Below are 16,921 nucleotides of genomic sequence, written 5' to 3' on the forward strand. Positions count from 1 at the left end.
CTTTTGACACTACTTTTACTGTAAACTGTAAATGCCTAAATCTGATGTAGATAACAAATCACGATTAAAATATTATTGAAATTCCTCTGTAAATAACAACAAAAATCATGATCTTTATTTATTTTCTTAAAGTGAATGTTAACATGAATCAAGTATAATGATCAATTACAACGTGTATGAGGTGAGTCTTGCTGGTTGCTGTATTTGTGCAGGTCTGTTGCTGGTTTGTATGATACACTGTCAGTTGATGTACACAGTAATACACTGCTGGGTTCTCAGACCGTAGACTAAATATTATGCTTGCTGGTTCAAACTCAAGTGTGAAGCCTGGATGACCTTCTCCAGGTCAGCAACTGAGGAAAACCCCATGCTCTGAGTTATCATTGCTTTAGATAGCTGTTATCAGTAAGACCTGACCAAAACTGTCCAGGCGGCACAAGCATTGAGTTTGACTGGACGAGTCCAATACTGTTCCCACATGTGGAAACAGAAATAAACTTAATTGTGATTGTCAAGAACGTATTGATTATATGACCTGTTTATCAAACAGATGAGACAATGTTGCACTGTTGCAAATGTTTTCCCACTTTACTGTAACAGTGAACTTGTCTGAACTCATTTGTGGTCTGAGGGCTCCTCCTCTGGTGGCTTCATGTTACTAGTGTTCAGACACTGAGGGGTTTTTGTACAGGTCTACTGATGCTTTGTGTTATTGTGTCTCATCTGGCACAGTAATACACAGCAGTGTCTTCAGGCTGCACATTCTGTCCATTTAGAGTCACTGTCTTGCTGGAAGAGTCGAAGTCGATACTGAACTTGTTCTTCAGTGAATCTTTGTAGTAAGGGCTTCCAGTGCTTCTCATCCCAATCCACTCCAGTCCTTTCCCTGCAGGCTGTCTGATCCAAGCTGTGTAGTAGCTGCCCAGCGAATAAGAGACCTGACAGGTGATGGTCAGACGTTGACCTGGCTGCACAGTCACAGAGGCTGGCTGTGTCAACTGTTCACACTTCACACCTGTGGAGGAAAACATGTTGAATATTGACTGTGTGTAATAACAGTGAACAGTCAGTGAGCTGTGATCATACTGTCAGTGTCTCTGCCTCAGTGAGACTCACAGGATCCAGCAGCCAGCAGCAGCAGCAGAGCTACAGAGAACATGGTCGCTGTTAAAGGTGATCTGATGGGAGCTTCTCTTCTTCTGCTGCAACTGACAGCATGACATCAAGTCTTTATGGCAGACTGAGAGGAAGTTGACTTTGCATAGAGATGGACCCTGACAGGCTATAAAGCAAGCATGATTACGTTTAGATTTAAAATCATCACATAGTTTTGTGCCTCAGCTAGCTGTGTAGGAGAACACTGGAGCAACACACAACTTGTCTGAATGCAGCAGTTGTATTGAGACTTGAGTCATTATTAAGCAGATGGTATATTTTTGTATTAGTGGTTAGTAGTGGTTAGTTATTTGACATATGTTTCTGTACAGTTTTGCTCATTCTGCAACACTGTGAGTTTCAAACACAATACTAAATAGCAGATTGTTCAGTTGTGAGACTGTTTATCAGCAGATACAGCTGCTTTCTACTGTTATCTCTGGAGATGGTAAACCAAGCTTTGACTGACTCAGAGTGTACCATTAGTAGACTGACAGTAGCTGACAGTTCAGGGTAGTAAAGTCAAGTAAAAGACTCATCATCCTATTATAATTTTACTATATCACTGAATTGACATAATGATACTAATACAAATAGCCACACACTTCATTCAGGTTTACCAACGGCAATCATTGTAATTTATAATTGCATTGTATCTCACTCAGTCCTCTTCAGTTTTCACTGCAGGTTTTATGACCAGAAATGTTTTAATCCCTCTAACGAAATGAGAGACGTGGCGGGTGATGGTTGGCATCTGTCCTTGTTGGACTGCCAAGATGCTCGTCAACTGACTTATTTACATTGCTCTCCTGTGGAAAACATGCAGGGGTATAATCGGTCACATTCACTTAAATTATTCACACAGCAAAGTTTTTTTTAAGATAAAATGGTTAATAGATGAATAAGTCTTCAGTTATTGACTCACATTGATAACTGTTTTGTCTGAGGACCCATTGTTTAGTCTTACAATCATAATGTGTTTAATTTGTGTCATTTTCATCATAATTTAGAAACTAAATTTAAATATAACAGAAAAGGTGTCACATGTGCCTTGGGGAGTAACTGACAGGAATATTATCAACCGGTACATTATTGTCGGAATGCACATGTTGGTAAAAACCATAAAAAAGGGGAAGTAACAAACCACAGCCTCAGCTGCTGGTTTCACATTGTGTGTTTTTTTCTCTTTGTGTGTAGGCCTCAATGGTTACTCATAGTTTAGATTTAGGATCTTCGACTGCCCTCTGTTGGTGACTGTAGTAAACAAGTGTTGTTTGAGGTTTTTATAAAGCCTTTCTTCTTACAATAAACAGTGTGTGTCTCTGGCGCAGTAATACACAGCAGGGTCCTCTGGCTTAATGTTGGACAGTCTCAGATTCACCATGCTGTTGCTATTATCTCTGGTGATTTCTATACGTCCCTGCACACTGCTTGCATACATTGTTTTACTTGAATCAAAGTAGATAAGCCCCATCCATTCCAGAGCCTTCCCTGCAGGCTGTCTGATCCAGTGCATTCCATATTTACTGAAATCAAATCCAGTTCCATTGCAAGAAAGACTGAGGGATCCTTCAGGCTTTTTCAACACTGAAGTGGAGGGAGTGGACTCCAGAGCCTGGCCATTCAAACCTGCCAAAGAACCAGAAGTAAAAAGGAGGCGAGTGAGAACAAGAGAGGAATAAATTCCAGTATATTAAATGTATGCATTTTTACATTAGGGCAGAGTGCTGTCAGCACAACAGACAGTTTGTTCATCATCCTGAGACCGAAGAATTAAACTCAGCTGCTTCTCACCGACCAAGACAGCAAGTCAGTGGGAGGACAGATGTATAGCCTCTGGCAACTTTGGATTTGCATTGGGATTCTATAAGGGAGGGGCAAATGTATTGGGGCTTAGATATCACTCACATACCGCTATCAGATAAAAAATATGTTACATCATGAAATGTGTTTTGACAGCACAGCACTTAATATTATTGTATGTCCTATCGCCTGCTAACTTCTGTGAAAATATTCCTGTTAAGCACCATCATGTCACTGTCATATCTGATACAGTTTCTTTGAACAGACAAAGCAGATATTTAGAACATTGGTCTTAACCATAGACTGTAAAAATGTTAAAAAATTAAAATAAAAAAGGTCTTATGTAACATACATCATATTCCAACCATGAAGACGATGTAACTTGAAAGTATGACAAGTAATATTCTTTTTTGTGACTATAGTCTGCAGCTTACATAGTGAGAGAAATGTGATTTTATTTTGTATGGTGAATTTGATTCATCTTTATGTACAGTACAGTATTGAAACAGGATCTATGCTGTTATATAAAACAGGATTTCATGGAATAATCATGTCTCTTCACATGTTCTTGTTATAAACCGTACATATAGACGGATCAAATTCACTCTATTTGAAATTAAGATCATTTAATGTTATATAATATTCTGTATTAGAATGTGTTTTATTTTAATGTAATTTATTATAATTTGCAATTTTTTTGTGATCATCGAATTGTGCTCATTCATTTCATTCATGCGCTTCTCATGCAATGCAGCAAATCGTGTATCCACAATTGTGATCATTGTGCTATATAAATAAAAAACTTATTATTATTATTATTATTATTATTATTATAACATAACTTTTTTTCTTTCCTTTTTTATTTGTATATACAATTGTTTTATGTTCCCCACATACTTCAAATAATTAATGTATATAGTATATGCAGTGTGTGTGAGTCTGCCCTCTCCCCACTTTCCCATCCGTTCTATCTATTTTATTTTATTTAGTGATAACATATAGGAAGCTTTATCCACATTTACTCAATTAGATAAACGTAAAATGATAGGAGTAAACAACTAGAAGCAAACAAGAACAGTATGAACTTGCAACATTTCTTGTAGCAGTCAAATGTTATGCCATTGAGATGCATTAATTCTTTGAGGAAAGGCTTCAGAAAACAACAGTAATGACTGTATATATGAAATTGCGTATAGGCACAGCTTTAAGCCCATCTTTATTTTCTAGACCAAAGCTGCAGAGATAATCCATATGGGACCTCATCCCTTCTCTCTGGTGTATGCAGATCACTGCTGATCACAGTTTACACACACTCGCACATGCTCCACAGAAGAGAAGAAAAAAGGAAATCAAACAATATAGTAACATACCAGTGAATAACATTTTTTAACAAGATATTTTACAAACAAGGAATCCGGGACCTCGCCAAAGGCTGTCATCATGAGTCATAAACCAGCTTGCATCTTTCTCAGAGGAGGATCAAAGAGACCAGTAAGTCAAAATGGTTTCATGGTTTAATAGTACGCTTTAGGGTTACTTTCATCTCTTGATAGAAATATTGTTCTGTTTGTATGGTATTTCATTTTTTTTTTTTTTTTACTAAAGGGGAAAAGAGGCTTGGAGGTCTAGTCCAGTTGTGGAGTAGAGACTTGAGGACAAACTTTTTAGCTGGTGCATTAGGTGGATGCATAGCCACCTCAGTCAGTTTTAATGATGAATAACTCATTTCAAAGTACATTAAATAAAATATTTTTTGAAATGTATAGGTAATCTGTGCTGATCATGTCACCCTAAAAGGTATGCACCCTATCTCAAAGCAGTGATTTAACAAATGATATTTTTACAGATATACAGTATATTCACAGAATGTACAAAAATAAATACATTAGGTTAATGTGTTGGTTAAAAGTGAGTTTTCACTCACTGTATAATGAGGTTAATATTTGACTCTTTTTTTATCCTGACATATACTGCTATAGTCTGGGATCACATTAATGTAAAGACACGTTACATTTGTTATTTATCACATCCCAGTGACAATTATTCCCCTCTTTTTTTTCACACTAAATGTTCTGGGGGGAAAAACGTACTATATTCACATTTTGAAATAATAAAATGGGTGATTCAAATGTATGTATGTATGTAAGTTTGCTCTCAAATGATTTAGTGGGTTTATTGTGTATCCATTCCACATCTATTATTTCCATCTGTAATACATGTTTAGATATTAATTTTCTGAGTCTTTGTAGGAGGTGACACACAATGTCATCATGATGTGGTTAAAAACAGTTGAACATTGTGTGCTTGACAACTGTATTCAAAAATGTTTAACATAATTCACATTTGTATCCATCTCATTGCTATTTTGCAGACAAGAGCTCTTGAAAATGATGAGATTGAAGGTAACTTCTGTGACCTTACGTTTTACAAAACATACTTTTTTAGAGTGCTGAATAATAGTTTCCACCTCCTTTAATATTCATTCCTGTCACATATCATTCTCATGTTTGTGTCTTTATTTTCTCTAGAGTTACGCGAAGCTTTTGTGGAGTTTGATAAAGACAAGGATGGTTACATAACCTGTAAGGACTTGGGGAACCTTATGAGGACCATGGGTTACATGCCAACAGAAATGGAGCTCATAGAACTGAGCCAGAACATCAACATGAATTGTGAGTAAATGTCCAAAGGGCAGTGGCAAAAACTTAATTAATGCTTAATAAAAAAATATATTATACATAATTTCAAAGGGATATTTCTGTTTTTCTTGCCAGTACATTATGTGAAGTATAGACAAATACAACATAAATCAATTTTGCATGTCATTTTCACAGGCTTTGGAATGTATTTAGTTACATTTATTAAAACGCTTGTCTTATCGTGGGCTTTCAAACGTGTACATCTTTTATTATTTAATTTTTTTAACCAGAACATGTTTTTAAAAAGTAATGCAAAATATATTTAAGACGGATGAATGGTTTTGAAAGTGTCTTCTAGGCTGGGTACCCTGATACACAGAGCCTATTTGCATACTTCTATCTCGAAAGTACCCTGCCATGCATTGGTAGGAACATTTTCATGTATAAACGTTTGGTTGTATTTCTTGTATGTCAGGAGTGCACATAGTTTGGGCAGCAGAGCAGGGATATCATCTCAGTTGTAGTCTGTTTTTGCATAAAAATATGACAGCTGAACGTGAAACATGCTGTAAACCTGTGTGTTACAAGTATTTTTCTCCGTTAAAACCTGACCAGCCAAGACAGGAAGTCAGTGGGAGGACATATGTATAGCCTCCAGCTACTTTGGATTTGCATTGGGTTTGTATATAGGAGGGCCAAATGTATTGGGCCTTAGATATCACTCAAATAAAGCTATAAGATAAAAAAAAAATTTACATTAAAGGTGTTTTGACAGCACAGCACTTAATATTATTGTATGTCCTATTGCCTGCTAACTTCTGTGAAAATATTCATGTTTAGCACCATCATGTCACTGTCATTTCTGATAGTTTCTTTGAACAGACAAAGCAGATATTTCGAATATTGAACTTAAACATAGACTGTAAAAGAAAAAAATATATATAAAACAATGTATAAAAGGTCTTAACATACAGTATATTCCAACCATGTAACTTGAAAGTATGAAAAGTGAAATTATTTTCTGTGACTATAGTCTGCAGCTTACAAACTGAGAAAAATGTGATTTTATTTTGTATGGTGAATTTGAACTATCTTAATGTTCAGTGCAGTACTGAAACAGGATATGTATGCAAATAGGCTCTGTGTATCAGGGTACATAGTCTAGAATACACGTTTCCTGAAACTTTCAAAACCTTACATCCGTCTTAAATATGTTTTGCATAATTTTTCATAAAACAAATAATGAATTCCCCAAGATGATAAATCCTTCCAACAGAAAGCTAAACAAAAACATATATTATTTATTAATTATGTTTTAACAGTTAAACTTTGGTTCAGCTTTTCTTTGCTCATGTTATATTATTTGTCTAACTACAGTGGGGGGACGGGTGGACTTTGAGGATTTCGTGGAACTCATGACCCCCAAGCTTGTGGCTGAAACTGCAGGGATGATTGGGTTGAAGGAACTTAAAGACGCATTTAGAGAGGTGAGCTCGACCGACCTATTCTCCCTTTTAGCACTTTGGCACCCCTCTGTAGATATTAAATACTGTAAATGCTGAAATCTGCCAAAACAAGATGTTGTGATAGCAAAATATTATAGGCTAACGCTTTGCAATGTTTGGTCTGTTTGTTTGCCCTCTCTCTCACAGTTTGATATAGATGGTGATGGTTCTATTACATCTGAGGAGCTGAGGAATGCCATGACAAAGTTATTGGGGGAACAAACCAACAGAAGGGAAATTGAGGCAGTGGTTAGACAAGTTGACAATAACGGAGATGGAACAGTTGACTTTGAGGGTGAGCAAAGAACAAACACCAAAAGAAAATACTTTGTTATTTAACATAGGAGTTTATAAACTTCTGTTCTATAAAAATGTAGTTGCTCTTTGTGACAAACTGGAGGTTACTTTAATATAGTCAGTAATGTTTGGTTGAATTAATCATTTTCCTTTCCATTCTCTTTACAGAGTTTGTGGAAATGATGTCAAAGAAATGAGGACAACAGAAAAAATTGATGACTTTGAACAGCGAGGATGCCTTTTTTTAGATTGAATGTTACGCTGATGATAGCCGGCATCTTGTGAATAAAGTTAATGAATTATTCCTGTTATTTAAGTGGCATCTGCCTCATTTGTGACCATGTGCATTCATTTTAAGTGAGCAAATAAGTGTTGTTGTTTTTGTTAAATGTGAACAGTATAGCTCTAGATAGCCATACCCTTATGTCTTTTAGATAATTCAGTTCAGCATCTGTTGTCATCTGTTTTTTCCCCAGAATTCCCTTAACCTTGTCCCATTGAACAATGAGTGTACACGTCATTGTCAGCTGTTAGAAATACATGAACTAATAAATGTGTGAAATTAGAATGGTCTGCGGTGTCCCCTTAAGCATGTTGAAGTACATGGATCAAATATCTGTGAACCAATCTTAGTTGTCGATATGATGTGGATGTCCTACACTGTGGGTTGGCCTTGGAGAACTTAAGTCAAAAGGTATTTTACAATATGTGTTGCAACTCAAAGATGATGCAGGTAAACTGTGTAAAAATGTATTCACATGTTCTCTAGATGGACTGTAATACGTAAACATTCTAATGTGTTAAAAGTAGTGTGTGTGATCAAAGAACCCCCCATTTAATTATAATTAAATACACCCGCAATACATGTGGGTGGCTTGGGAAGTAATGAGTTATGTGCATGCTGCTTCCTAAGAATTATCAGTTGATATTTTTCCAAGATTGTATTTGTTGTGGACATTGACAAATTTAATCAGATTCATAGGAAATTATTAATTAGATAAGACAGTTCAGCATTGACCTTCCAAAAGTAAAGGTTGATTCTGCCACATGCCCTTTAACGTGCTGCGGCTTTGACCCTGGCATAAAAAGTATGTTTCCCCCTTTGTGGCACACAAAATGATCTCTCTTGCCACTGCCTGACTTCCTATTTCTAACAACGGTGGTATAGAGGCAGTCCACCAACTGCAAGGAAATGGTATCCAGAAGTCTGTTTCTGGACGTTTGCCTTCCACATTCTGTGTTCCGCATTTGAGCATACTGTACTTACATCCAAAAAATAAAATGCAATTAATTTAAGAACAAACTGAAAGGTATGATTTTGTCCCTTTTTTCTTTGTAAATTCTGAGCTTTAATCTTCACTTCTTTGCAATGCACATACTGTTGTACTGTAGGCCGTGCATCGTAATATATAACAAAATTATAAATTAATTGATTTGCTTCATAGAGTTTACAATATTACTCCACATTTGACTACTATGTTACTAATATTATTTCTGACAGACAGACAGATTGCCTGTGATCAAACTGATAACAGATTTATTTTCCAACCTCTTTGTTAATTTGGCATCTTTCACTGAAAATAATCCCTCTAAAGTTGCTAATGCCGTTGCATAACAAAAAGCTACTAAAATTGTTGAGTTTGGCAACAGCTATATTTGTATTTCAATGTAATGTGCCGGTCATATTCTTTTAAGGGCTGTACCCCAATGTCCTAATGTCAAGATTAACTTTGAAAACCATTAATGTGTGTTGTAGAATCATTGTAAAGACATAAAATAGCTCGGAAAACAACAAACACTGCCTCATGTTTATATATATATATATATATATTACATCAACTGATTGAGAATATTAAAATAACGTTTAGCTTCCGATCTAATCACACAAACCTCATAGAATAAATGTCAAGTGTCGAATGAATCATACATCATGAAACAACATCCATACAACTACATGTAAAGGATCTCAGGAATAATCTGTCTCTGTGGGGTGGATTAGTTCGGTCTCTGTAATCCTCATCGTGCGACCCTTTAGATGGGCAGATGGCACAGAAGACAGAACCACTGCTCTAATTCTCATCTGCTGACTGTAAAAAGTCATCTCAAAAAACCTAAAGGAGCTGTATATACCGGAATGTGTTTTTCAGAACGATGCTTCACTATGTTTAAATCAAAATATACAGTATATTCCTTAGAAATGTATCGTATGTTGTAGGATAAAGACTTTTTTTCTGAAAAGTTTAATACTCGACATGTTGTAGTTCCATTGGGAATTAATACATTCACATTAAGTATTAAGACATCAAGTAAGATTAATATTGATAAAATCAATACACTCGAGTCCATATTGATTTGTTCATTATTTAAGACATAATTAACAAAAACCCTGATGTTTGCATGTGTAACAATATGTATACTGCTTTCAACCACCAAATATAAAAAAGGAAAACATATTAATGGGTTTATAGACATGCAAGCATAGTGGATAGTAATAGGAAGAGAAAGAATAACCACTTCAAAAGTAAATATTTTATTTTATATAAATGTATATGATGTATATATGTTCTCACAGTTTTTTTGGTTGAACCACAGGTAATCTACCTACATTTCTAATTAAAGCATCCCAGTGTGACTCCAATGGGCTTTCCTTCCTGAGGCGATTTGAGCACATGCAAGTCCAGTAATCAGGACAGATATGTTTTACATGCAAACAGCATTCACTAGCATGGAATATGATGTCAAGATAAGATTTCCAGTAAGTAACAGCAGATCTGCTCTTCAAAGATTCCATCCCATTGTACTTCCAAGGGCTGTCAGTTAGTAGTTTGCAGCCAAATATTGTCTAGCATGTAGCATAGCTTAACATAATCCATTATAATCTTTTCCTGTCGCACTTCCTTGTGCAAACCATCAATCCAACAGCACTTGAAAGTGGCTAATGGCTTTTATAATTCTTAGAGCAGATTCCCACAGTGATTTATCGACTGCAAAGAGACGTATGACCCACAACAAGCAGGGCTAAGTTAAGGCATCCCTGCATGTTGTATATTGGTAGTGCAGGAACAAATTCAGAGGTCCGGGGTGAACATGTAGTCCAAGGCTTGCCGCTCTGCTGCAGCCACGTTTGGATGCCAGAGGTCTACACTCAAAATGACCCGGGGTCCAGCATCTGGAGGCCCTTTACAAATAGAAACGGATGCAATTTTAGATACAAAATGTAACTCAGCTGTTAGGAAAGATATTTAAGTAAAGGTGCATTTGAAAAATACTACTGCTTGTTTTGTACACAGATATTAGGCATTGCATTTCTGTTTTTTGTGTGCATGTTAAATAATGAAACAATTAAAGGTGGATTCAGCAATTCTGGAGAATGCTTGTTGATGAGATGACTTTTTGTGTGTGTGCGCTGAAAAAATCCAGAGGTAATACACAGCCTATAGTCTCTGTAAACTGGTGTGTAAACAAAGGATACGTAAACAAAGGAGGCCCACCGTTGCTAGCAACATGCTTGTTTACATAGTCAAGGCTGTGTATTAACACTGGATTCTTTTTCAGCGCACACACAGTACATCAGTAAATCACTGATTTTGACACAAGCGTTCTCCAGAATCACTGGCTCCACCTTTAAGAGAGAATTTTAAATATTGTTATAAACATTTGTTTCCATTTGTGTGCAGCCTTAAATTAAATACAAATTATTGTCAATAATTAATCCAATAATATCCCACTCAACCAGAGATATGATATATATCACAATACAATTTATTTTTCAAAATGGTACTTGATTCACCGACCCTTGTGGGAGACAGTGTGAAGGAACGAGTCGTCAACCAGAAGGCAGTGTCCTTCAGACCAGCACTGTGGCTCCCCTCCCACCACCAGCTCACACAGGGGTGGAGTCTGCAACCCTACAGACGTGGTGTCAGTCTTTAAACTTTGAAAGCAAAATGTTCTGTTTTCTCTCAGCTAAGAAGGGCATACACTGTCTGTTTGAAGCAGGAAGGATTATAGCCAGACAGATCACCACACAAAATAAACTACAGGGGAAATTAATCTCAACCCCGACCTGCAAAGTATCACATAATGCCGTGGTTTAGTGTTTTGCATTATTTATTTATTTGACATTGTTTTCTTGATTCTAGTACACCATGTACTGGTATACTGAACCATAACATAGTTCTGTATTGTCTCTTATTCAACTTGATAACAATTGCTAGTGCATCTCTAACATTGAACATTATCTATGTGGTATCTACTTGTGGCCATTACCAATTACACCTGGATGTGCATAGGGGGGTTAAATGTTGTATCCTGATTTGTCTGAAATAGTTTTTCAGTTCCTGGCACATCCTATTCTGGGAGGTACTGGCATGAAGCAAACATACAGCCAATGCCCAAAACTGCTTCAGAAATGAACACCTTTAAAGTTAGTGAGAGATTGATCAGTTGATGAGGGACACCCTGGCTGACTAAGTTATATATGTCATTAGATACAGGCATGTTTTGAAGGTTAAACAACGTATTTGATCATAAGTTGGAAGAGATTTGTTTGTCCATGTAATGTGGTAATCTTCTAGTTCATATAATTGATTTTAATGGAAGTTGGCACAGTAATCACAGAGTGCATTTCATGAGCTATCAAGAGAGTGTGTCAAGCAAAATCATAAATGTATACATTTTGGTTGAGAGAGTCAGTTACAGGTCTTAAGATGCAGGTCAATGTAGATAAACCACTTTGTAGCCATTGCTTTACTCACCCAGATGACAACGTAAGCGTGTGTTGGTGGGTCCATATGAGCTCCCTAGCGTAGCTCCGGGCCCCAACATCCAAAATCCAGCCGATCCCAATGAGTTGCTGTTTATAAAAGTGCGTAGAGTGAGAAATGTCCGGTAGGTGCAGGGACAGGAGCGACAGTTGCCTGCCACACAGACACCTGCGCTGTACAAAGGAAACACTGCCTGGCCCTGAAAAAGACCATGAGCAGCAATTTACATATGACTCAGATGAGACACATGCATCAGAAATAAACAGTTCATTTATTCATTCTTCTATTAATGTCTGAGCTAATAGGTGGATTTGTAATGGAGAGAAGACAAACAATACTGATCATTTGAACACAAAATAAATATATTTGGCCTAATTGAGGTAGATTGAACCATCCTTATAGTGCATACAAAACAAGAACAATAATAAATCAAATTAGTGATAATTGCCTATACCTATACTTAGATATAGTTAGACCTGGAATTAGATAGTATTTGTTTAATTGCTTTTGTACATGGGATATTGGAAGAGTCTCGGAAACCAAAGCAATTTGTCCATGCAGTTATGGGACAAAGTGGTGGAGATTTAGATGAAATTTATTTAAAAAAATATATAATTTCAATAATTTCATTCCATACGTCACAAACAACTTGTAATATTAAAACTCTGCAAACAAGATATTCTACAACTTAATTATATGTATATTCTTTTTAATTATCGATCTGATTTCATGAACTGTACTAAAAACCATTTACCCCTTTTCTCCCACATACTATAATTGTGTGTTTCAGCTGGTATTATTGTGCCACTGTGCCAGTTACTTTCACACAGTACTTTTTACAGCAGATATTGATTGGTATATACAGCACGGCAATTGTTTCTTGTGCTGCCCCTCCTTTTTTGGGAATGGACAATTTCATTGTCTACCTTTGTTCCAATACAGGTCCAGCCTAATTTGGGGTCAATGCCCCGCTGGTAAACAGCCTTGAATTCAGCCAAGATAGCAGGGTAGTTGGCTTCCAAGACCTCGATGTCATGTCGATGAGCGTCTCGTGGAAAGAAGGGAACACTGGGAACATCTGGCAGGAAGAAAAGATGCGGCTTCTGTATAGCAGAGTGATCCTTCGGGCTGACCTTTAGATAGAACAATATATTAGTAAACAACTCATATGCACAAGCTTTACTGCCAATAGCAGGCACCTGGCTTATGGCTTTTATTGGGATGGTTCACTATTATTGAAGTGGGGTTGTATGAGGTTATGCATAGTTAGTCTGTTAAATTATGGATATGGCAATCAGTAGGGGTGGGAATCCCTTGGCACCTCACGATTTGATTCGATTCCGATTCATAGGTCAACGATTCGATTCAAAATCGATTCTCAATGCATCTCGATGCAATTTTTACGTACATACCTATGTGTGATTTTCAAAAATATATTTATATACACATCTGAGTTTGCTACTCAGAGTTTGCTAATCACTTCCTACTTTTGTGATGATCATTAAATACAATCAACAGATGAATTACCTTCTCTAATATTGTATTAGAGAAAAAGCTTTTCTTGTCACAAATATGACTTTCTATGACCAGTGCAATAATCAATGCAGCTTTCAACACAATATGGAAGTATATAAAAACTAAACCGATTCAGTTTAATTTTCTTTCTACTCTTGTGAATCATGTTTCTATAGGATTTATATTCTATTATTTTCTATGTCATTTCAACACATTGTGCAAAAAGTATGGCTTGGAATTCAGCTCTCATACAAAAACGTAAACAGACACAAAGCCAGTGCATATGGGTTTGCTGCTCTCTGCCCTTTTGTCGCCACTTTTAACAACTTGCACTTGTTTGGTGTGTATGCGCAGTGGCGCAGGAAATACTAACATTAAATACTAGTAAAAAAAAAAAATTCATAAATCGATTATTAACTTTTATTAATCGATTCGGAATCGTTCGAGAGAGAATCGCGATTAATCGGAAAATCGATTATTTTTCCCACCCCTAGCAATCAGTGCAGTCACTGTAAGCAGTTTGGGGGAGAAGTTGCTGTAGCGAAATCAGCATTGTACTGTTGCAGAGGGGGCCAGCCAAAAAAACATGTTTTCTCCACATAAATGCTTACCTAAAAACGAATATCAGTTTAATTGAACCGTAAATTTAGGAATTCTTCATTTACATTTTTCGAATGCACTGATCGCCATCCCCATCTCCATACGGTAAAAGACTAACTATGCGTAAGTAACTCATACAAAGTACCCCACTTAAAAAATACTGAACTATTCCTTTCAGGAATAAACGTGTACCTGCTCACGGAGGCCCTTATGAATGCGGCCCATGCCCACCCAACTGTAGCGCTTGGCGTAGGCTTGCAGTGCTGTGTACAGTTTCTTGGCTTCTGCAGATGCCTGTGCTGGGAACAAGGCATGACTCAGCACTGGGGTGAGGTAGCCCTGTCCCTGCTCCTCATCCTCCTCTGTTTCCATGGAAATAAAGGGAGCAATCGGATCACTCCTCAAAAGCTTGGACCTCGCATTGCACTTTGTTCTGGAACTACCGCGACGGGACATCAAGGAGCGTCTTGAGACTGACTTGAGCTTTCCAGCATGTGCGTGTCCCGGGATTGGCAGATCGGAGCCCATCCGATAACAATGCCACAGAAAGAGTAGCAGTAGAGTCCACAGAAAGCCGCTCAGTGAATGGACACCCAACTCCATGTATGGAATCAAGGGCAGCGTGTCCATTGACCAGTGCATCATTTAAATGTGTGAGGCACTCAAAAAACACTGAAAGAGAAACAGATTGAAAGACTATGGTAAGTAAAAAGTGAAGAAATAATTCATAAGTTGACTCCAGACTTTCTACATCCCAACCTATAAGTGTTGTTGTTTTTATTCAGAGAAATGTTGGTTACACTTTACAATAAGGGTACATTAACTAACTGTTAGCTAATGCTTAGTTAATGCTAAATAAACATTAACTGAGCATTAACTAACAGTTGTGCCCTGTTAATGCTTAACTAAGCATTACTTAACAAAGAATAGTCTATGCTTACCTAACTGTTAATAACTAATCGTAAACAGTTAGTTAATGGTTTATGATCATTAACTATGCATTAACTAATCATTGATAGCGTTAAGTAAGCATTAACTTATAATCAGTTAATTAATGTACCCTTATTGTTAAGTGTTACAGAGATTTTTCCTAATTTAAATAATGTAAAAATGATAGGAGTAAATGTTCTTAGACTTCTTTGCTGCAGTCCAAAAACACCCATGGTCATCAGTCTTGTCATGGTTTCAAACAGTCTATACCCTGTCACTTATTCTCTGTACTTAAATCACTTTCATAGTCACAGGGAGCTGAGGCCTAACCCAACATGCACTTGGAAGAAATAAGAGGTCAGCATGCTATTCCACCATCAAGCCACTGACCTTTTGGTTTAGTTGCCTCTAAGACTGAGCATTATGTAAGTCTGCTGTTATCTAAGTCTTGATATTGGACCCCTTGCTCTCTGAAGTAACTAGCTGTGGCTGTGGCTAAAATATTTCACAGAGGGCAAAATTCAGAAGTCATACTATATGGCCCTTCCCTCCAAACTCATCAACCTTGGCTGCTAATAAGACAATTAGGCAATGTTTCTTCCTTTTACTGTAATGCGTTAAATTCACAGTTTGTTTCATTTTCCACAATTGAGCCTTAGTTGCCTATGTACCTTTTTAACTCAGCCTCAACATAAGTTTTGACTTTTTCACTTATCACACAAAAACACTGCCAATAGGTTGCATTACATTTTGTATCCATATTGTTTTTGAAGTATGTTTTATTCATTTATTCATGGCCTCTATCAGTTTTGGTGAATATTTGTGATCACTATACATCTCATGGGTCTAACATAAAATGAAGGAACATTTATTTGTGTTTTTTGGTGTCTGACGGTGTTGACACAAAATAAGGAATGACAAGCTAAAAAGCCCATTTTGATAAGGAATGGCAAACTATAAAGCCCATTTTGATAAAAAGGATCACTCAATCAATCACTAGACATGTTTCAGTTGTTTCTAAATGTGTAAACACAAAATAAATGTTTCTAGATAACAGTTTGGCAGGTTAGACCTCAGCTGTGTGTGTGTGTGTGTGTGTGTGTGTGTGTGTGTGTGTGTGTGTGTGTGTGTGTGTGTGTGTGTGTGTGTGTGTGTGTGTGTGTGTGTGTGTGTGTGTGTGTGTGTGTGTGTGTGTGTGTGTGTGTGTGTGTGTGTGTTTGCGGGCATGTTTGCTACAGAGACCTGACCTTTCGGCTTTTACCCAAAAGCAGAGAACATGCGCAGCCTACACGTCTTTTTCTGCGTGTATGCGTGCGGACACGTATGCGCGCGTGCGGGTGTGTTTTGGGTGGGAGGGCTGCATCCTAATAGGCTCATTCTAACTGATTCGTTTCGCAGTTGCCATTAATTACATGCTTAGTGATGCCACTGCCAACCTAGGCTACGGCACGGTTAGATAGCCTATCATATAGATGTTTCATAAATTGTGGACTTGGGTCGCCTTTCTTGCAGTTGCTTCAGCATTCATTTTGTTTTTGCTCTGCACCAGCACCCTCAGCTCAGCTGGCTCATGTTTAATGTACGCATTTCATGTTAGCACAAACATCCAACCATTGCAGGGAACCACGGCTCAAACATGTTCGCCATGCATACCATGTTGCACATGCAGGGATTTATATGCGCAAACATACGCGTACTGCATCTAACATTC

General features: G+C 37.2%; 2 protein-coding genes and 1 gene segment (V, D, J or C); 1 reads left to right on the forward strand and 2 right to left on the reverse strand.

Annotated features, from left to right (window-relative positions):
• Positions 1-719: 719 nt before the first annotated feature.
• On the reverse strand, positions 720-1,183 carry LOC307262768 (immunoglobulin heavy variable 3-66-like). The segment is given in 2 exons: positions 1,117-1,183; positions 720-1,015 (listed from the first exon to the last, which is right to left on the reverse strand).
• A 3,215-nt stretch (positions 1,184-4,398) lies between these two features.
• Positions 4,399-7,596, forward strand: cabp5b (calcium binding protein 5b; the record flags this gene model as incomplete). Its single annotated transcript, XM_080044556.1, has 6 exons — positions 4,399-4,449; positions 5,330-5,360; positions 5,487-5,630; positions 6,975-7,084; positions 7,250-7,397; positions 7,568-7,596. The coding sequence occupies 6 exons, from the start codon at positions 4,399-4,401 to the stop codon at positions 7,594-7,596; spliced, it is 513 nt and encodes a 170-aa protein (XP_079900682.1).
• A 2,871-nt stretch (positions 7,597-10,467) lies between these two features.
• asphd1 (aspartate beta-hydroxylase domain containing 1) lies at positions 10,468-14,922 on the reverse strand (the record flags this gene model as incomplete). Its single annotated transcript, XM_080044388.1, has 5 exons — positions 10,468-10,577; positions 11,194-11,307; positions 12,157-12,364; positions 13,092-13,298; positions 14,473-14,922. 5 exons carry the CDS (start codon positions 14,920-14,922, stop codon positions 10,468-10,470), a joined length of 1,089 nt encoding a protein of 362 aa, XP_079900514.1.
• Positions 14,923-16,921: the final 1,999 nt, after the last annotated feature.

Source organism: Ammodytes marinus (assembly GCF_949987685.1).
Source record: "Ammodytes marinus genome assembly, chromosome: 16".
Classification (NCBI taxonomy): Eukaryota; Metazoa; Chordata; class Actinopteri; order Uranoscopiformes; family Ammodytidae; genus Ammodytes; species Ammodytes marinus.